The following is a 22130-nucleotide window of genomic DNA, read 5'->3' on the forward strand; positions in this document are numbered from 1 at the left end:
CCCTAATCGATCTATATAAATGTGGGCATGTCAGGACACAACACTGTAATAATGCTTTTATAATGCCTTGTAGTGTTCAATGAGGACTGAATTATTTCTTGTGCCTCTGATCACAGATGGTGGCGAACATAATACTCAGTACATAATGGATTACATCTCCAACATACGACCTGTTAAATCCACTCAATATATAAACTTTATTATCGCTTAAATGAACAAAAATCTCTTTAAATAATAATCTAAAATTCTAGTAAATAATAAAATATAAATATATATTTTATATATTAAATAGACTAAATACATAATTCTTTAAAACATTAGTCCATATCCTGCAGAGAGAACACTATTTCTAATCTTCTTCCTGTAATGTTTAACAAAGTTGAGGATTATTGTAGAAATGTAATGAAAAATGGCCCAATCCTCAATACATCCTCAGGAACAGTTAAAACTTTTTTTTATATAAAATTACGAGCACATGTTTTTAGTAAGGTAAGAGAACATGGAAGAAAGAAGGTGATTGTACTTTTAACGTTAATAGTTCCATTTTCTTTTGTGGATTTCTTAAGATCTCAAAAAGCCGTGAATCCGAATAAGTAATTATCCTAAGTTCTTTAGAACTGCACAGCTTTCCATACTTTTGGGGTAGAGGATTGTTCATGCTATAAAAGGGCAAAACTGAATGTACATAAAAATCTATATGAAAAGAATCTATATCAAAAAAATAAGTATTGAATTCTAACGACTTCAAAGAATGCTAATCCACCCTGCTATCTTTGAGGGAACTACTCATTAGGGCAAGATTACCTGTGAGGCAGTGGTCTTCAGTTTATGCAGGCCTGAGTTCAGTCGGCCAAGCCTCTGCTGCAGCTGCATGTCTCTCTTCTCCAACAGAGCACCAAACAGCCTGAGCAGTTCCAGAAAGCTCTTTGGTGTGCTGTAGTTGTGCCTCCTCTCCTTCTGCCGATAGCTCTCGCTCGCCTGCTTGACACTGGCATGAGCATGGGCCATGAAAAGACTGATGGGTTCCTGAATGGCTGGCTGTAAAGAAGGGGAGATAGAGAGTGCCTGAGCGGGAGCTGGCTGGATTAAGCACTCTTTAACATCCTTGCCTGTGACGGGCCCTGAAATATCATCTTCATAAATCCTGAATTCATCTCCAAGTTTGCAGATACTGGACTTACTCAATTTGAAATTTAGGTGCTGTGGGTGAGAGAGAGCAAGTATGCTAGGAAAATAATGGCTTATAGCTGGTGAAACGCAGCATATGGAATAAGGTGAATGTAGCTAGAATCTCATGGCCTTAGACTTTTTTGAAATATCGCTGCTTCGTTCAGTTCGTATTTAGATGGATCATTAATGGAAAAAGCATAGCATTATTATAATTATTATAATAATGCATTTAATAATGCATTTAAATACGATATCTATTCATCAGTAAAATACTCTACATGGATCCAGCAATAACTGAAGAAATTTGCATGCTAACAGCTGGTCTTGAGTCATCTGACAGACACACACATATACGCTCAATCTGGCAATGCTAGAAACAGCTGTGGTTCCTTAGAGGGCCAGTCTGTGTGTATTAATCATTGTTGCTTCATTAGCATAAATGATCCTGCTTAGTGATTATTCCACTGGAGCAAGGAAAACAACATTACAGACAGAGAGACTGAGAAGGAGGGAGAATGAAAGAGAAACTGTGTCTGTCATAATGCTCATGCGGCATGTGATCACCCATTTGTCTTCACTTTAGAGTGAGACTAATGATGAGGGACCTAGTACAAAGTAAACAGTGTGATGAGAGGACACTGAAGAAGCCAAAAATCGAACGTTTAAACGTCAACCTAAAACGTCAGTACTAAAAAAAAATTGTTCAGTATTGTCAAACACATCATTGAAATGTTTTGAAAGTTTAAAAAGTATTGAACATAGCTCACTTCAATGCCATGAAGATCCTTTATAAACCGAAGGCTGATGGACTGCAGTGCCTCCTGGGGCCACTCGTGGAACCAGTCCACTGTAGTGCAGTTAAGGAGAGCTGGGAAACGGCGCAAACGAACACGCAGTGTGTTACCTACAGGTGACATGCATAGCACCACCTACACGCACACACACATACACACAAACCACAAAAACACACATATAATCTATTAACACACTTTATTTTAAACTAGATAAAATCATCAGACTTATATTTAGACTCTTTAGACTCTTCAGTGCGCTTTAGAAAACCCAAGTTGTAAGACCTTGAGATTTTGATGCACACGGTCTTTGAAGAACCTCCAGCAATTCTCTGTAGTGTCCAACAAACCAGATTCACCGACTTCCCTCTTTACTGCCTTCACTACAGCGTCCGCTTCCTCATCGTTCAAAAGCTCTCGGATCTCACCTGCAACAACACACAGCAGCGAGCAACTAGTTTACACTTTCTACTTTACTTTCTACTCAGTTTTAATCTGGGAATATTTTTTTTTTCTAAAATATAACAAGTAAACATGTAATTCTCTAAAAATATACAGACTACAAATGATTTTTAAATAGCTATTGAAAATTGAGCAGACTTGCACTGTATTCGTGCACAAACATAACTCATTCTCCGTTTAATTTCTTACTCATTTCAGATTTGTTGTCTTGTCAGATTTTCAGGTACCACAGTCTCTAAAATGGTAAGAAATGGTATTTAAAAATAAACAAACAAACAAACAAACAAACAAACAAACAAACAAAAGAAAAAAGTCGTTCTGCTGAAGAGAGAGGTCAGTAACTCAAATAACAACTCTTTACAACCATTGTGAGCAGAAAAGCATCACAGAAGGTACAACATTCTGAACCTTGAGGAAGAAACTGGACAGTTGAAAGAGTAATCTTGATTTCTTCTGGAATATACAGATGGTTTGTAAGATTTGCATCCACAGCATGAATTCATGGATCCAATCTACCTTGTGTCAGTAGTTCAGGCTGGTTGTGCTGCTGTAATGGAGTGGAGAATGTTTTCTTTGTACAAACTAGGCACCTTAACACCACTTGTGCAGGAATCCTTTTGGTATCTAGGTTTTGCTTTAATCTTGTGCATTCTATGACCACAATTTACCCATCTTATATTGTCTTTTTCAGGCATAAAAAAGTGCCACATCACAAAGCAGAGAGTTTGACTCCTAACCCTAAGGTTGTGGGTTCAAGTCTCTGGCCGGCAATACCACGACTGAGGTGCCCTTGAGAAATTTTTCAAATTCACACACTGAGAGCAGGATTTTGACCCCTGGGTCTGACATCAGTGACAGATGAGCAGCACCATCTGTGTGTTGGAGGGTTTGATCCAATGCCATAGCAGCTTGTCCCAGTCACCGTTAATCTACTTCACTTCCACCGCCACATTTACATGTGTTTCCCATTCATCAGACAAGCACACAATGAGGCCCCCTGTGGCATAAGAGTGTGTATTAGTGTGTGAGGAATGAGTGTCCCAGGGGGCAGTGAAGAGAGAAGCTTGCATTTTAAGAGCTAAGGATGCTTTGCAATGTGTGTGTGTGTGTGAGAGAGCGAGAGAAAGACAAAACAAGACTGACCTGAGGAAAGCAGAGTGCTGATGATGATAAGGAAGCGTTCATCAGGGATCTGAGCATCTGTGAGCAGGAGCACTGTAGGAAGGTTTTTCACCCCGGTGTTTACAAAAAGACCTGCCAGATCCACCTTAGTGAGAACAGGATTATACAGCATGATTAAAATATCTTTTTTATATATTTTTACGTTCCTATTCTTTTTTTTTATTATTACATGCAGTCACCTCCCACTTTCTGTTCTCTATTGTCCTAAAAGTCAATAAAACCATCTGAGTATGATTCAGAAGATAAAGGGTATTTTGGTACAATGTACAAAAGGGCATTGCACATGCTGTCTCCAGAGCGTTTAGTGTGTTGATCAATGCAGCAGGCCCAAATGGCCTGAGATTCACACAACGTGATGAATTAAACGATAGCAGCAGTCTCATCAATAGGGCATTGAAATATTTGCCCAGACTCTTTAATAGTATCTGACAGTCCTTCGTTGTCGAGTACAGGCAGGACTAAATGAGATCAATGATATGCACAGAGCAGGAGTGGATATTGATTTAGGGGAAATGTTGTCTAAAAGAAAACATGATCTCTGTTAATGAATCACTGCCATTTTAAATTTATCCTTAAACTGATGGGCACTGTCATCTCTGCTAGTACAACTAGAGTGTAATATTATTGCAGCATTGATTTGGTCTCTTCTGAACATATCTGATAAACTTTTAATGTATTTTTACTTCCTAGCTCTACAATAAGCCGTAACATTTTGTTTACATTTTTACTTACTGCTAAATTGCTGCTTATTGTCTACATTTTATTACATTTTGGTTTATTGTGGCTACCTTCAGGTCTTGGAGGCTGTACCCCTTGTGCAGGATGGGCTGGAAGGTGTTCATGTTAGAGAAGTACGCAGCCAGACGGGTCAGGCTCTGCTTGCCACTGCCCCCCACACCTACCAGCAAAGCATGGCCACGCTGACACAACAAGATTCGGCTAATCCGGCATCTGAATGGTTTAATCAAAAGTAACATTATCAGCAATTGAAGACAAATTGAAGAAAAAAAAAAAAAAAAAAAAAAACAGAACAAAACAGCATGATGTTAATGTAGCTTTACTTCATGCACACAGTTTAACTGTTAAAATTGTAAAACAATAGGCTTACTCACTATTATCATATATTATGAAATATTAAATTTAACTATTTAAATTACACTAAAGTAGATTTTACTGAATAGTTATGTACAGTATATGTATACTGTATTTATTTGATGTATAATGCATATACATTTTATGTACCTTTGTGAAACCTTTTATGTACTGGAGATATAAGCCATTTTATTTTGGTCCAAAACTAAAAGTTAGAGTTTTTCTACTTGAGTTTTTTTAGCCTGCTGCAACAGGATATAATGGTACTCTGAAGATGGGGTTAGCAGCAATGTTTACTGCTAAATGGCTACTCATGCCTTGTCACATGTGTGACACTAAAAACACAGACAAGCTTGGAATAAAAGAAAATTTTACAAGCAGAAATTTACTGTTTGTTTCTCAACCTGTATAAAGGCTCAATTTTTCGAAAGTTACTTTAGTTTGTTCAGTCATATGAGCTAGAATATGGTGTTTTCCAATCCAAAGCGAATCCCTGCAATAACTAACCACAAGATGAGTAACTCAACCTGAATGTGATGTCAGTCTATCACAGAACACACAGATTTACAGATTACTCCTATGGCCAATTTAACCTAGCCACGAAAGGGCATAAGAAAATCCACACAAACAGTAGCCTATGTTCCGGATCAAACCCACGGTGCTAGTCTCTCTCAAGTGGCCTGTCCTGTTGAAAGAATATCTAGAGCGACATGTAGAATAAGAAGTATCACTGCTTCGTGTTCAGGAGAGATCATGTTTTGGAATGCACATTGGGAAACGACCCTTATACTCATATAGAAACAAATCAAAGCAATTAATAATATTCATCAGAATAAATTCTACATTAGCAAAATTTACTGCAATAGATGCTAGACCAGGTTGCTGCCAAAACACTTACACGTGTTGCATGGCTTCTTGGAACAATTCTAGATTCATGGTGGAATGAAGCTGGTTGTAGGTGTCCAGAGCAGCTGTCAGCGTGCTCCTCAACTGCTCCCATCCTTCTACAGGACAATAGCAAGGCTCCATGCCCCCTTTGCTGCTGTGTAGGTATATCAGCGGTTCTTGCAGCACAAGCGGCTTCTAACAAGAAGTTAAAACATTATTCAATACAGGCCTTATGGTATGTGCTCTTTTATAAAAGCTTCTGAGTAAAATACATATATACTGTAAAAAGTGGTGAATATATTAATACTACTTACTTCAAACACTTGCTGAACAATTTCTTTCTGGAGCTTGTGGAAAAGCTGCAGGTCAGCAGTGTCAGCTATCCGGTCGGAATATACTCTCCTGGACTCATGTACCCAAAGCTGGACCAGGTCAGAGCTATGTGTCACACACTCAGGTCTAGAGAGCAATAGACCCTGAAATCACACAAATTCAGACTAGAAGGAAAGAAACCAATGGTGTCCAAAACAAGACAGCCATGTTCATTTTTTATGCCTATGCTGTTAAGAGACTGTGATTTGATTGGTGCATGAGTACTTATACTCATCAAACACTTTATTAGGAACTCTAGTACTATTTATACTGGGTAGGGCCTCACTTTGCTCTCTAAACAGCTTCAGTTATAGATTTTAGAAGATATTGGAAATGTTCCTGCTCCATGGTGACATGACAGCATCACACAATTCCTGCAGAACTGTCAGATGTACATCCATGGTGTGAATCTCTAGTCCTAATGGATTAAGGTGTTCTACTGGATTCAGATCTGGTGACTGAGAAGGTCACTGAAGAACACTGAACTCTTGGCCATGTTCATGAAACCAGTTTAAGACGACTTTTGCTTTGTGACATGGTACATTGTCATGCTGGAAATAGCCATTGTGGTCCAGAAGGGATGCACATAGTCTACAACAATACTCAAATAAGCAGTGCTCAAAGTGTGCCATTCCTTAAACCATTATACCAATCCATCTCCACCAACCTAGACTCTTCACAAAGGTATTGGATGGTATTGCAACCAAATTCTGACCCTTCCATCTGTCTCTCAGAAGAAATATAAATTGATCAGACCAGCCTTCAACTGTCCAGTTTTGGTGAGTCTGTACTCATCATGTTGTAGCCTTTCTGTCAGCTTGAACTAATCTGGCCTTTATTCTCAACAGGGTATTTCCATCTACAGACGTGCTACTCATAAATGTTTTTTTATTTATTGCATCATTCTTAGTACTAGAGCTTAGTAACTTAGTAACTTAGTAACACTAGAGATTGTTGTATGTGAAAATCCCAGGAGATCAGCTGTTGTAAAAAAATATTCAAACCAACACAAACATCTGGCACCAACAATCATATAATGGTCAAAATCACTCAGATCACATTTTCCCCCATTCAGATGGATGATGTGAAAATTACCCAAAGCTACTGAACCATGTCTGCATGATTTTATGCATTGCACTGCTGCCACATCATTGGCTGATTAGATAATTGCACGAACGTGTGGTTATACAGGTGTTCCTAATAAAGTGCTCTTTGGATGTATAAATAATTGGTTTATGCATGACTCTTCTCACCTGGAAGAGCTGGGAGAGGTCCCACAGGCTGAAGAGATGATGGAACTTGTTAACAGAGGGGAGGAAATTGTGGATCACTCTGTCATGTAGAGCAATAGCTGCTTGTACAACAGAGGGAACACTCCTGGCCACAGCCGTATTGAATGGCAGGCTTTGTATGTGCAGGCTGATAATGGAGCTGTAGATGGAGCTCAAAGCCTCATGTGTGGGGTTGTTCACTGCTAAAACTGAGAAATGCCTCTGCAAGAGATTTAAATCAGGTAGTTTTTTTATCAAGTATGTTATAAGTCTTTTGATTTGTCCTGTGACATTTAAAATAATAGTAGTGGGTTTAGAGCAGTTGTTAAAAATATAAAAAAGCTACACACAAGTTCAGATACTGTACCTGCAGTCTGGGACTGATTGTGTAACTGCCTGCTTGAGGATTCAAACAGGCAATATATTGGGTATTGTGTATATCTTTCCGAAACAGCTTTTGAGTGTCATACCTAGACAAGTACGTAACAATACAGCATGAATATTAATCTATACTTTACATTAGTAAGAGTCATATGCAAATGCACACATTTTTTCCTAACCAGTGTTTGTAGTCCAAATGCTGGCGTATGAGGGCGTGAGGCTGAACTGTACCATAACTGTCCATGGCTGCCATATTCATATCATCAACAAAGTAGATGAGTCTTTTGTTCCCTGAAGGAGCATACTTCCTGCCTGCTTTCTTCTCCAATGGCCTCTCTAGAAGCTCTGAAAATGCAAGAAATTATACATTTTCAATAATATTTTTCAACACACGGTATTCATTGAAATCTACTAATTAGCAACTGAAGCTAATTAAATACATGCACTCTTTATGCAGTACTTACGGGTACATTGATCAACACTGAATAATGAAAAAAAGGCATTTAACCATGAAGATAGTATTCCAATTAAAAGACAATATGTGAAAATTTATTTCATTCAAGACCCAATCAAAATAAAGTTATTTGCTGCCAAAATCCTTCAGATGCTACATGTTTATGCAGAAAAATGTCTAAGACAGTGGAGATAGATGAGCATCCCTGGCCTAATTTTATCAGGTATCTTTTGCTTTAAGTTCTTTAAAGGAAACAGCATGATATTGATATTTAAATTATGTGAAGCAAAAACCCATAAAGGGGGGGCACGGTGGCTTAGTGGTTAGCACGTTCGCCTCACACCTCCAGGGTTGTAGGCTCGATTCCCGCCTCCACCTTGTGTGTGTGGAGTTTGCATGTTCTCTCAGTGCCTCGGGGGTTTCCTCCGGGTACTCCGGTTTTCTCCCCGGTCCAAAGACATGCAATGGTAGGTTGATTGGCATCTCTGGAAAAATTGTCTGTAGTGTGTGAGTGTGTGAGTGAATGAGAGTGTGTGTGTGAGTGTGTGCCCTGCAATGGGTTGGCACTCCGTCCAGGGTGTATCCTGCCTTGATGCCCAATGACGCCTGAGATAGGCACAGGCTCCCAGTGACCCGAGAATAGTTCGGATAAGCAGTAGAAAATGAATGAATGAATGAATGAATGAATGAATGAAAAACCCATAAAGATATTGGCATTTCACAGCTCAACATCCAACATGCGGAAATAAAGAAGATAAACAGGTAAACCATTAACTAGTTGAGCAAGTTTCACTAGCTTGCCAGAATGTTGGAGGTCTGTATTAAACATAAAATGCCACAAATGTTTGGTAGCAATTGTCTGTTATATTAAATATAGTATGTGAATACATATACATTATAGTGCTGCTACAGTCTCTATGCTCTTTGCTAGATAACTATGTAGCTAGACACATGTTTGACTTAACATGAGCTAGATTCCTGGCTCAGGAACCAATCTAGTCAGAACCTCAGAAGCATTTGGCTAATTTACTTAGCCAGCTAACTTAACTTATTTTGATATTTTGCTGAAAGTCAAGGTGGTGTTATCTTCAGTGTAGCTCCTGTGCAAAGATCAAAAATTACTCCTCAGTAACACAAGTCACTTGTAAAGTAATTTTGTAAAAATGTGTAAAGTAGTTTTACACAAGACTTTAGTTTGCATGACTTAAGTTACTCTTACTTGGGTAATTTTCATGATCACTACTTTTACTTATGTGAATTAATACAACAGCAGCAGTACTTTTACTCACGTCAGTGTGCTTTAAAGCATTAACTAGATTTTAAGCATAAAGCACCATAGAGTACATTATATAAAGCTGTCTCTTGACCATTCAAACGAAAAATGTTGTCAAAATGCGGAAGTTGCTTTAAACAAACAAAAGAAATTCCAGTTAAGGGCCAACAGGAGGCATTGTGCTACCTCTTTAAGTTTTGTGCTCTGAAGATGAAAGACAGGACTCACTCTGCAGTGTAGAGGATGTGCTGTAGTAATGGAGAGGTACACTGGCAGATACAAACGTTTCCGGTAGTGTTGCCAACAAGTCATTGACTATAGTTGTTTTTCCTGTGCCCACTCCTCCAACCAGCATCAGAGGCTGAGTGCTTTCCAGTAACAAGCGCATAAAATACTGTATCCGCACCGTCTCTGCTGTAGGAACCAGCACTGCCTAAACACAATATACAAATCACAGTACAAATTAACTAGCTTAATAAATATATATTACTGTATATAATCTTGACTAATTGTTAATAACCAAAGACACATTGAAAAATTTTATAGTCGAATTTTGTCCTATAACTATTAACACCTCACTTATTATCAAACATGGCCCTTTAAAACATACAATAAGTATGTTTCTCAGTCAATTATTCTATCATGTCTAAACATATCTATATCGTTTTATTCTCAGCTTAGAATAAAAAAAAGATTGGATACAAGGAAGCTGGAGAGCGAGAGAGAGCGAGAGAGAGAGAGAGAGAGAGAGAGAGAGAGAGAGAGAGAGAGAGAGAGAGAGAGAGAGAATGTTCTCTTAGTGACATGGTGTGGTAATCAGACCCAGTACTGAGTGGTTGTATTTGACATCAGACTAACCTCACAGCTAGGACTGGGTTGTCTTTCACTTTGCTCACTGACCCACTCTAATGTGCTAAGTGCTCTAAATTAGCCTGTTATTGTGTGAAATTAAAACTGCTTGGTGCAGGAGTGTAAATTTTCAAAGCGTCAAGCTGGTAGACAAAGAAAATTATTCAAAGCATGCTATTCAGAAAAAAAAAACTTTCTGAAAAAAAAAACTTTTCTTGAACACCAAAAACTCTCTGTTCCATATAATATCACTCCATTGACCTGCAAAGGTTTGTCTGGTTCCATGTGGAAAGATGGTATTTTTTCAGCCCATGGCAAGAAGCGTCTGGTGTGGGGGTCTAGATAGTAATCAAACACAGAGCCATGTGCCGGTAACTTAATGCTTCTCATCTCTTTAGTCCACCACTGACTGAACTCAGCTCTGTAGTCATGCAACTGCAAAGAAATATGACATGTGGTTTGGAACTTTCTTAAACATTTAATATATTATATGTAAAACATTAAATTAGCCTGAAACAACACATTATGTTCACAATACAATAATGTTATAACATATCATTCCATAAAAATGATAACAACCATACAGTACCTGATCCTTATATGTAGCACCACCAAAAGCCCAGATGCAGGCAAACACAAAGTAGGTCTCATATACTTCACGTGGAGAGTCCACTGGAACATTCTCAGAAGTGAGCAAACAATCCAGCAACAAGCACAGAGTCTCAATGGAAGAAAAGTCAGAAAATCACAAAATAACATTTAAATGATTGATATTAATACTGATGCCTACTGGTATTGAGTATACTCTGACTATCAACCTGAACACCTGTACACCTGCTCATTTGGTTGAGTTTCAGTTCATGTTCATGTCAAATATCAGAATGGGGTAAATGTGATCTCAGTGACTTTCATTTTATCTGTAGTGGTCAGATAAACATCCAGAAACCGCTGATCTCCTGGGACAAACTTCTTGTTGATTCAGAGAGGTCAGAAGAGACTGATTTAAAATGACAGAAAGTCATAGCCACACTTTACAACCGTGTTAATCAAAAAAATCATCTCTGAACACAAACCTTGTGGAGATGGGCTACAACAGCAGAAGACCACATTAGATTTGACTCGTCAGTCAAGAAGAGGAATCTAAGGCCACTGTGACCTTTTTCTAATTTTCAACTGTTCAGCTTCAAGATGTCACAAAGATCAAGATCATTATGATGCTATGCCTTACACTGCTGCCAAATGATTGTAAACTGATCAGCTGTACAGGCGTTCCAAATTAAGTGGACTGTGGGTGCAAATAGTCATGAGTTTCCTACCTGTATCATGCTGTTTTCAGGGATTGGGATAAGGGTCTTAAATGAGCTTCTCATTTGCTCTAAGCAGCGGGAGACATATTTGTCAAATAGGATGGTGAGGTGGGCTTTCTCAGTCTGGTGTTTCCTTCTGTCGATCCAACTGGATACATACCTACAAAAAGTATAACAATCATGGTCATAATCATGCTATATATAGAATTGATTGATTATACAGAATAGCTATTAATTAAACTCGATTGAATAATTGAGTTTGAATAAATGACACACAGGTTCCAGCTGAGATCTTGTGTGTTGATGTATAAGATGCCAGCTCGAGACACAGTAGCAGGCGTTGCATTCCTCAGGTGGCTGATCTCAAACACCAGTCTCATTGAGGAGGTCAGTGGTATCCTCTCATTACTGGCCAAAGTCAGCACCTGGAAAAAGGAGAAAACAGAACTTTCAAAATCTGATAAAATCGTGGTTATGCATCTAATCTGGCTATAATTGAAATATATGTAATCAGTAGATATAATTATGCATGATAAAAACAGCAAATCTATTAGAAAGCCATTAAGCAAATAAAGGGAGACCTTATTGTCATCCATGACAGTGTTGAGAGACTCAATCCACAGGGGGTCTACATCTCCATCCAGAACAATCCACTTAGGACCAGGATGAGAGTTATAGGCCTGTTCACGCATTAAGCATGACAATAAGCCTGCCAAACGAAAGAATTCACTATCAATCACTGTTTTGCTGCACAAATCCACAGCCTCTATGTAATAAAATACAAACTGTCGTATAAAGTAAACACAAACGCAAATATTTTCTATGTTACCATCTTTCCATTCCCGAGTTCCTGGATGAATGAAACCAAAAAGTTCATCTCTACTAATTGCCTTGGGGTTTAGATCGTTCCACACCGGTTTTTTGTTCATGTTGATGTAGGTTTTATAGAGTGTTCTTAGGATCTGTCATAGAATAGAGATGTGGATTTTTATTAAACAGCTTTGATAAGTAATCTATAGAGCAATGGGAAATACAGGTGCTCCTAATCTTAGAAAAAAGTACAATGTAAAAAAAAAAAGCTTTAATGAGCAACACACTTACCTGACTCTTCCCTGTGCCTGCATTTCCCACCACAAATATAGAATGACGGACACTCATAAGTTCCTCAAGCTGAACTACCTACAAAGAGTATCCAGGAGATTTCAATAATAGTTTGTCCATGAAGGACACAAACAAATGCTCATTAAAATGATAGCTACAATATCTTATTGGTATCAGACTGTTCTCGTCCTTAAGAAATGACTTGTCATAAAACGTATGTAAGTTTAACCTTGAGGATGAAAGGATCCTCTGGTTGGAGTTTCAGCTCCTGGGCGGTCTGGCGAACCAGTTGTTCGAAATCATGATCGGTTCTCCTCTGCACCTCAACACCAGGAAAAAGATCGCTAACTAGACCTAGGAACACTGGGACATCCTCTGTGACAATCTTAGGCATGTTGAAATCACGCAGAGCACGCATTAATACCTGTTCATGTAGAGGGAAAATGTCAATGAACAAGCATACCATCAAATCAGATTATATAAAAAGCACTTTGTTTCTAGAGTGTCACATTACCTGATCCTCTGCTCTGGCCTTATCCTCCCTTTTAAGAGCACCGGCAACCATCAGGACGGACTTGATGGCACGCAAGCCCCAATCATAATGATTCTGTGTAATTGCAGTTCTTTAGACTATTTAGACAAATTTTCTGGCATCCACTAATAAGACGATATATATATATATATATATATATATATATATATATATATATATATATATATATATATATATATATATATATATATTATTGTACCTGTTTGGAGAGCAGCTCCTTGCAAAAGTTGTACAGAGTGATGAACTTTCTGCCCAAGGGCCTTGCATTTAGAAAGCCCTCTGCCATCAACATAATCTCACAGATCAGCTCCAGATCTGGCACCACCATGGCACATGGCCTGCAAACCCATTTAGCATTAACAAAAATCATCATCTCAGGAAACTAGGCATTTGAGAACAGAAAAGTCTTTTTATTTACATTTTTTTTTTGTTTGTAATACTGTTAGAGAAAATGTTGGAAAAATCATAACTCTATCTGCAAGACAGTCAGCCAAAATGGGGTATATTTTACTTTTACTGTATATAAACCTATTAAATGTAAAATTGAAAACAAATAAAAAGGAATTAATTGTACAAGCAACTACATGCAAGTACTTTCATGAAAAAAATATGTCTGATATCAGTACACATAATCTTAACAAAACTGTCTCAATTTTCTTGTGTTCTTTTTCTTGCAAATGATGACACTGTAGTTTATATTGAATTTATCTTCAAAATTTATTTGCATTTATATATGTGATTATATCTTCGGCTACTGTTATACCTGAAAAGTGCTTTGAGGTTCTCAGGTAACTCAGTTCTTCCAGCATAGTCTGGGTTCATGGTAATAAAAATCCCAACTGTTGGCTTCAAGCTCATCTCCTCATCTAAGAAGATCAACCTTCAAAACAGCATCTAAAATTTAACAATGAATATGAATATATGAATGACTGAAACACAAGCAATTGCCTCCAGTCTCCTACCTCTTCCTCTTGTGACGAATGGCATCTTGTATAGTCTTCAGTTGCACCGCCACAACCGATAGCACCTCTACAGCGATTCGGTTAAATTCATCAAAACAGCCCCATGTGCCAGTCTGAGACAGACCTTTAAAGATATTTCCTATGGACTGAAACAATTGTTGAATCAGAACGGAGTATCAGTGGGGAAAGACAGAGGCAATACCAAATACTGTAATTCCAAAAAAGCAGTTATTTCTGTCACAACTAACAGTGCCATTACCTTGTAGTCCATCTGTTCAGAGCAGTTAAAGACATACACCATCACACCAAGGGCCCTGCCCAAGTCTTTTGTGGTTTCAGTCTTGCCAGTGCCAGCAGGGCCAGCTGGAGCGCCACTCATTGTCAGGTGCAGAGACTGGGTTAAGGTCACATAGCACCTGTGTAGGAACATAGCATCACCGCTCAGTGAATAGCACAAGGCTAGTGACTAATTTGGTTCATTCACTTTAAACATTATTAGTCAGGTAGCTAATGTCCAGAAGCAGCAGACCTGTCTGTGAGAGGGGTAATGACCAGGCGTGTGGGATTGCCCAGGTACTCATAGGAGTATTGGAACTGAGCATCACAGATGTTGGCAAAGCAGTGCTTCTGTTTTTCATCCCAGTAGTGACGCAGCTGAGAAAGCCAGGTGAAAGAATTGGCGCTGTTCACCTGGACAAAATGGAAGATAATGCTAAAGTCACAGCCAAAATCTACTCTAACATGTAAAAATGTTTGCCCAAGTTCTCCTTGTTATACCACACTATATAGCCAAAGGTATATGGACATCACAACAATATCCCTCATATGCATGTAATGGTTAATAAATTTTGCTTCAGTTATAAGTGAATATGACTGATAATAAGATCTGTTTTTATATCTTGATATTTAGTACACTACATATTTATATTTTACAGTTAGTATTAGCACTGTCTATAAGCCTCTGGTTTACCCTCACGTGTACATGTGTTTGATAAAGCACTTCATCAGAGTCACATTAGGATATAAGATGATTCATTTGCCTTATTTAATAGCTATTCTGTATAATTTTGTTAGGCTTGTGGCAATATTAGTGATTAAAATGTTTTGAATCATATTACAATAAATCTTCTTCAATTAAAGATTAGAGTTCTTTCATTTTTTAGGTGTGAGATTAACTAACCACAAAAAAAATCTAACACCCAAACACACACACACACCCATACACACACACCTTTCTCAAGGGTATATACTATAAACCAACACAAATCTAAATATATTACTTGACAAATATACATTTGTTAAACATTACTAGTGAGATGTTGTAAACAAAACCAAACCTTTTGTGTAATGAGTTTGAATACTATGTCTCTGGCATGGACTTCGATGGTGCAGAGTGCCATGATCTTCTGTCTGTCCCCAGGACTCAGCTCTCCCAGCAACATGTTTATCAGGGAGTTTAGTTGAGCATTCTGAAGAAGTGGGGCAGATATTTCAGAGATTATGAGGGCACAGTAATAGGCTGTCTGAGCATACAGTGAGCTTTGTGGCCTGTGCTTACAGTAATTATATCAATTTACATGCCAGAGAAGTGGATAGTAATAACAGCAGCCACAGGCACTCAGGGTCACATAGTCATCAGAAAAATCCCTCCACACTTATGGAGCAAGGTCATGTATTTCACTCAGGAGGCCAAATGAGCAGGGAGCTCATTTATCAACATGGGGTTACTGTGTATATGTGTTTGTGCATGTTTGTGGAGGAATTTATCTGAGTGTGTGTGGAGAGATGTTTAGACACGTTAATGTATCTGTGTGTGTGTGTGGTTATGGGGCTACACTGTGGATCTGTGTTAGAGGCAAATGAGATGTAATCTCTAACCCCCAACCCCTGTATATATTAGATGTAAAAGCAGTTCAGCTTGGGCTGCATTTATCACTGTGATGTCTGACAGTGACTTCAATCAAGGCCCAAAGGAAAAGAGTTTAGATTATGCAAGCTGTGCTGTGCAAGGACATGCTAACCTTACATACTGCAAGAGACAGACAGCTCCTGACACTGAAGACAGTGTGGAGTCTTGCCTCAATGCTTTACAACAACCTGTATGGCTCAGCATTACATACTTCATCACAGAGGGGATGACATAGCATTTTGCACCTTGCAGCATCTCCATCAACTCCCCCTCCTTGCAACAAATCAATTTCTAAATTGGTAGTGGCACTGTATCAAAGGATATGTGAGACAGGGCAAAATAAAGCAGTCATATAAGATTATGTCTTGGTAACCCTGCCATTTAGAAGAACTGTGGTTGGGATTGAGGTATGCCAATTGTCTACCGAATGTAAATGAAGGGTATTCTAAGGGACTCACCTTTAGCTACTGTGGATGGTCTAACATAGATATCTTAGATAGTTGCACCTCCTAAAATTTGCTCTGACCCAAGACTGTTGCTGCAATCATAAAAACCATACTGTGCCTATCCCAGAACTCTTATTTACAGTATAAACATATTGAACATACTCTCAACACATTTTATTTTTTACTTGTACTACTGTATACTGTATACTCTAATGTAGGTTACAGTATATGTAACGGACAACTACATGTAAATCTACATCTGGATTTCTGCTTCATTGTGACCCTGTCTGAAGGTAAACACTAAAACGGAATTTCATTAAAAGCACCTAAACCACATCAGATCACCTGTTTCTTGCTGTAATCTCGAAGAGCTGTGTCAAATCCTTCCACCAGACGTTGAAAAGCAAGGCCTACATCAGTAGACCACCAGATCTGAGAGGTTGTGAGAGTGACCTGAGCTGGATGCTCCAGAACCCACTGCTCCCACTGCCGCTCCTCGTACTGGACTACGGCCTCAGCTATGTGCTTCCTCACTGCTTCTCTCATTGCCTCTTCAAGATTGGTCAGCCACAGCTCGACCTGCCAAAGTGCATTACAATACTTTCTGAAGTCACCTTAGAGTTCTGATTACAATACCATTAGTAGAACAAATATTATCTGGAATCTTAGGAGAAAAAAACTATACCAGCAAAAATGACCCCAGCACAATTAAACCTTGTCTCTCTACAAAGAGTAAAACCTCTTTAACTCACACTTTGAAACATGACCACTTCACATTTCCATGGTGATACAGGACTTACCGGACCAGTACAGTCACACTGTGAATGAAAAGGCACATATTCTTTCTCTCTGCTGAACATCCCTACAGCCACCATGTCCTTCATCGTGTGCTCGTCCTGACAGAACTGCAGGTCAGCAATACTGTCAAACAGCTTAGGCAGATGATGGGTGACCTGAGCAAAATAATAGAGTGCAGTGACCTATTTTTAACAGATCAAGAGAAACAGCTTACAGTAGTACTCATAGTGCATGAGCGAATGTAGATAAAGAAAGGATATAATAATGCATGCATAATGATGGAATTACAGATGTACTGGTACTTCTAATTATAATCAATGCACAATGAGAGCAAGACAAGACACTCTGACCCTGGTATGGTTGAATACCTGAAACTAAACTAGCAGGTATGTGGGAGGATCTAGTCACGAAGATTGTTGACCAGGGTCAGAGTCAAACCACGTGTAAAAATGTATTTCTTTGATCATAATAATATTCTGCTGAGAAATAATGCCTTTCAAATTATTAGTGTGATGAACAAAGAAGTTAAATCAAAACAGATAAAGGTCATACAAAGAAAGAGGGAACTCTTTATACTCATTTTTTTTCCTTAATTATAATGAACCCAATCGAAACAAAGCTACAGCCAGACACTAAGAAAATGTAATACATTTAGTATAGTTACAATTACATATAGTCATATGGAAAAGCTCCATAACGTGTGCACAAAACGCCCAATTTAATAACAATTTTATTGATTTTTTTTCATGTTTATAATAATATGTGCTATGTTTTTTTCTTCTACAAGAACTGTACCTCTTTGGGCTGGTTGCCTTTGGAGAGAATATCCAGTAAGTCAGCAGAAGAGATGAAGTAGAACCGTGGAAATGCTATTCTCTTTTTTTCAAGGTATTTTGCTAGCGCTTTCTCACACACAGCAAGTCTGGGGGAAAAGTGATTCATCATCTGATGTTTTATTACCATACTGCGTTTTGAAATTTTGAAAGATCTCTATTCAGTGTACATTTGAAAAGGCAAACCTTATTTGCAAATCCTCAAGTATCCCCAAAAGATAGGGCTTGTTGGTGGCAGCAATCACATTCTTGGATTCGGCACTTTTAAACATTAGGTCCTAAGCACACGTTAAATGCTGATAAATAGGGATTATTTTGCAATCACTTTCTAAAAACTAGCTGTATCATTACGCACACATTTTAAAGACAAATTCTAAAGAAACAAAAAAGGATGATGTTTTATATCCGTAAATGCAGGGGTGGAAACTACATGAGTAACTATACTTTGTTACTGAAAATGAATATTTAATACTCCAAAACATTACAAATCATAAAGATGTCTCCTGCTCTCATCAAGTGATTTCATTTAAATCAGCTAAAGAATTCATCATCTATGGTTGATGCTACAAATAGTGTGTGTTTGATGATATATAAGCCACCAGACTACAATGCTGTAAGTGATGAAGTAATGAAGTATGATGAATTAAGCAAAGACATGTAAAAAGGTGTGTCCTTTGTCTCAGTACATGAATTTCAGTAATGTTTGCTATTCTGCCAATGTTAACTAACTATATTTAATAAACTCAGCATGTTTCTTCTTTGCTAATGCCAGGCTAGACTAGCATAAATTGCAGTAATTTACATTAATTTAGACTAGGCTGCCTGTTGAATTCTTGCTAATGGTAAATATTGGATACTTAATTTTTTTTTTAAATTTCTGAATTCTTTAATTAGCAAACTATGCAATATTTGTCATGTATAAGACCTGCTTTCAAACTGGATAATGATTTCTGGCAGGACTTCCGTCAGCTTTAGATAACAAATAAAAATTAGCTTTGACATAAAGAACATGACATTAATTAATGCTAATCAGTTATTTACTTTATACACCTTTATAACTGAATACATTAAAAGTAGCAACTTTTTTACTTTCACTTGAGTACATTTTTGCCGGAACCTATCCACTTTAAACAATGCAATTTTGGCACGTTATCATTGAGTAAGTATCATTTCTCTGTACTTTTACACCCCTGCTTACACGACATCCCAGTGCACATTTTGGGAATCTGTTCAAAATGCAGAAGCCATGAATTCACCTTAAAGTCAGTGTCAATGGTGTCGAATCGCTGTGTCTCCTCGGGCAGCTGGTGACGAATGTCATCTGAGCCCATAAAGATGCTCTCTAGGTAAGCCCATGTCCTCTGCACCTCCAACCAGACCAGTAACACTGTATCAGCCTGTGTTAGCTGGCTCTGCAGAACCAGTACCTCTGTTTGGAAAAACTCCACTTGCTTAGTCTGCAGCATGGTCTGCAACTGTACCTGAGAGGGAAAAAGATTAGAAAAAACATTAAGCAGTGCTGTACAGACATAAACTGAGACTAAATGTTGCAGCTCTTTTAGCTGCTCCCTGTTCTGGGTCTCCACAGCGGATCATCTAGTTCGCATATTTGATTTAGCACAGGTTTTTCCCTGGATACCTGCATTTTATCCGGGCTTGGGACTGGCACAGAGAGTTAACCCTTCATATCTGAGACTAAATAATATACAGTATTATTTTTGATGAGTTGCCAAGGATCATCAGTGCAGTTTCTTTGAATATTTGAATTTCCTGTTTACAAATATCTAATCAATCTGACATTCATTCCACAGATCCACAACCAGACAAATGTTTGCTATATCTAAAAGGTACTAATACAAGAAGGTTTTTTTTTGGAGTTTAAACATTGTCTCAAAACCTGGATCTCAGTGTTATTTTGGCTTGTTGTATTTTTAGACAGTGTGGGAGTAAGAAGCCGTGAGATATGGCTGACTCATTGTGACCAGCATTGTTCTTTGCTGGATCTGGCCCCTACGCACGGAGCTTGTGAATAAGGACACTAATGCATGGTCTGTACACCATAAATCAGATGTTTGAATGAAGGCGGCTGACAATAGGAGATCTGTCCACCCTCGGCTCAGCACAGCAGAGACAGCACATAAGCCCTAAACACAATACTCCTTTCCCAGCAACTGCTTGAGAATGCTTCTGATAAGTGAGTTAAATATGTCAAGCCATAATGTAAGTTATCCCTCATTTCATGTCTAAGAACAGAGCTGCATCTCGTTGAAACTACAGTAACTTTGGTAATATCCAGAAATGTAGACTTATATACTGTACCTGATGATCTTCCAGCATCTCAATGAGTTCATCATCGCACTTCAGCACAGGTGTCGAGGTACGGAAGTGTTTTTCATAAGTAAACTCCATCAGGGACCATGTCTGACTGATCTCACTTAACGCCTGATGGAGAAGAAAGAGAAATAAACAAACTCTTTTATTGAAGCAGACTTGTAGGGAGGATACTGTTAGCATGCATGAACCAAAGAGCTAAACCTTTTCAATGGCCAACTCTTTCACTGCTTTGGCCACTGTATTGTGAACCTCCTCTTCATATATGTGTAGCTGCAGAGTCAGTAATTCTGCAAGGGTTGTTTTCTCCGTAACAGTTAAGCCAACCTGAGAAAACACGTTTAACTAATTTAATCATGAAACGATCAAGATTTTACTTTTAGTCAGAGCAAATTTGCTTTATAGTGTCTTTAGAAAATAAATGTGCAGTATATATTATACTACTATTATTATTAATAACCCAATTTCTACAATTCACTCACCTTCATGGCCATAGCCAGCTGAGCCCAGTGTCGCTCTCTCATGGAAGGATTCTGTAGCTGAGCCACAGCCCGTAGCGCAGTCAACAAATCTTTAAGTGTATGGTCCAGTCCAACATAGACATCCCAAACCCGGGCATCTTTATCAAGACTCTGCATTTCCTGGAGTATAAAAAAGCATTGGTTAACAAATTTATAAATTCTTTCAAAAAGCATTTCCCTAATCACAATGCACTTGCTTTTTCACATTAGTTAGTTTTTCACCTACTTACACTAAATATTTCCTGCTGACCTTTAAAGCTGAGTTTAAATTTGCAGAGCTGGCAACCTCCAGAAACAAGATTTAAGACATTTTCTAAAAAAAAAAATCCATCTGAACCTAGCATTTTCAGAAAAGTTATAGATATAAAATGATGACAAATTTAAGGGAAAAAACAACATCCAGTGTTTTAGTTGGGTATTAGGCCCACACAAGCCACCAAAACTTCACTAATAAGACATGACATGAAAAAGATTCTTTCAAAAAGTATTCCTTTAGTTGATGTTTTGATAATGATGGTAGAGAATGATGTCTAAAAAACAAGTCAAAAATCTCCCACAGGCATTGGTGACAGTGATGACTAAAGAATAGAATTTATATCATTTTTCATATTCATCAAAACATTCAGTTAATCCTTTGTGCCACGTGGATGGAGACGTACTGGAAGTGATCATCCCATCACAGATTAAAGTCAGTTGGTCTGTAGTTTTGAACCTTAGATGTCTATTCCAATTACAACCAGCACTCTTTTTTTTTTTTACTTAGTTCAGTTTATTTGATGTATTTTTTTTTTTTGCTCTCTTCTTTTTACTGTTTAACTTGTACTTTGTACTGCACATCGCAACACACACTAATGAACTGAACTGAACTTCCCTTTGGATAGCAATAAAATATATAGGGTTTTTTTTGTGAGGCAAGCTGCACAATTTTTCTACAATTATTGCTGTTTATGAATGCAAAAGGGCAAAAGCAGAATCTCTCACTTTTGCAAACTTCTTCAGTTCTGCATCCATCTGATCCACATTAATTTCTCTCCAGAGTGTCTCCTTCCAGACGTCCATTACACTCTGCAGAGAAAGATCATTTTTAAAGCATTCTCATTGTAGACATATTACAACATAGGATACAAATACAAGAAGCACAATCTATTCCCAAAATACTATAGACAATTATGTCATAGTCAAAG

The 22130-nt window shown here is 38.1% G+C and overlaps 1 protein-coding gene across 1 annotated transcript in view; it reads right to left on the minus strand.

Moving 5' to 3' along the window:
• Nucleotides 1–22130, minus strand: part of si:dkey-233k19.3 (dynein axonemal heavy chain 11) — a 44143-nt gene that overhangs the window by 18122 nt on the left and 3891 nt on the right. The window contains 35 exon segments of the mRNA XM_060869292.1: nt 805–1038; nt 1938–2099; nt 2247–2389; nt 3567–3690; nt 4394–4556; nt 5596–5761; nt 5866–6061; nt 7211–7450; nt 7596–7698; nt 7789–7954; nt 9565–9769; nt 10447–10620; nt 10775–10906; nt 11502–11652; nt 11769–11917; nt 12074–12201; nt 12322–12454; nt 12594–12671; nt 12823–13017; nt 13108–13200; nt 13346–13484; nt 13910–14012; nt 14053–14254; nt 14368–14524; nt 14638–14798; nt 15446–15577; nt 16809–17042; nt 17264–17416; nt 18057–18183; nt 18281–18372; nt 19351–19575; nt 20414–20536; nt 20630–20752; nt 20908–21066; nt 21928–22011. Of these exon segments, the coding sequence (XP_060725275.1) occupies nt 805–1038; nt 1938–2099; nt 2247–2389; nt 3567–3690; nt 4394–4556; nt 5596–5761; nt 5866–6061; nt 7211–7450; nt 7596–7698; nt 7789–7954; nt 9565–9769; nt 10447–10620; nt 10775–10906; nt 11502–11652; nt 11769–11917; nt 12074–12201; nt 12322–12454; nt 12594–12671; nt 12823–13017; nt 13108–13200; nt 13346–13484; nt 13910–14012; nt 14053–14254; nt 14368–14524; nt 14638–14798; nt 15446–15577; nt 16809–17042; nt 17264–17416; nt 18057–18183; nt 18281–18372; nt 19351–19575; nt 20414–20536; nt 20630–20752; nt 20908–21066; nt 21928–22011 (5349 nt within the window).

This window comes from Tachysurus vachellii, chromosome 5, assembly GCF_030014155.1.
Source record: "Tachysurus vachellii isolate PV-2020 chromosome 5, HZAU_Pvac_v1, whole genome shotgun sequence".
In the NCBI taxonomy this organism is placed as follows: domain Eukaryota; kingdom Metazoa; phylum Chordata; class Actinopteri; order Siluriformes; family Bagridae; genus Tachysurus; species Tachysurus vachellii.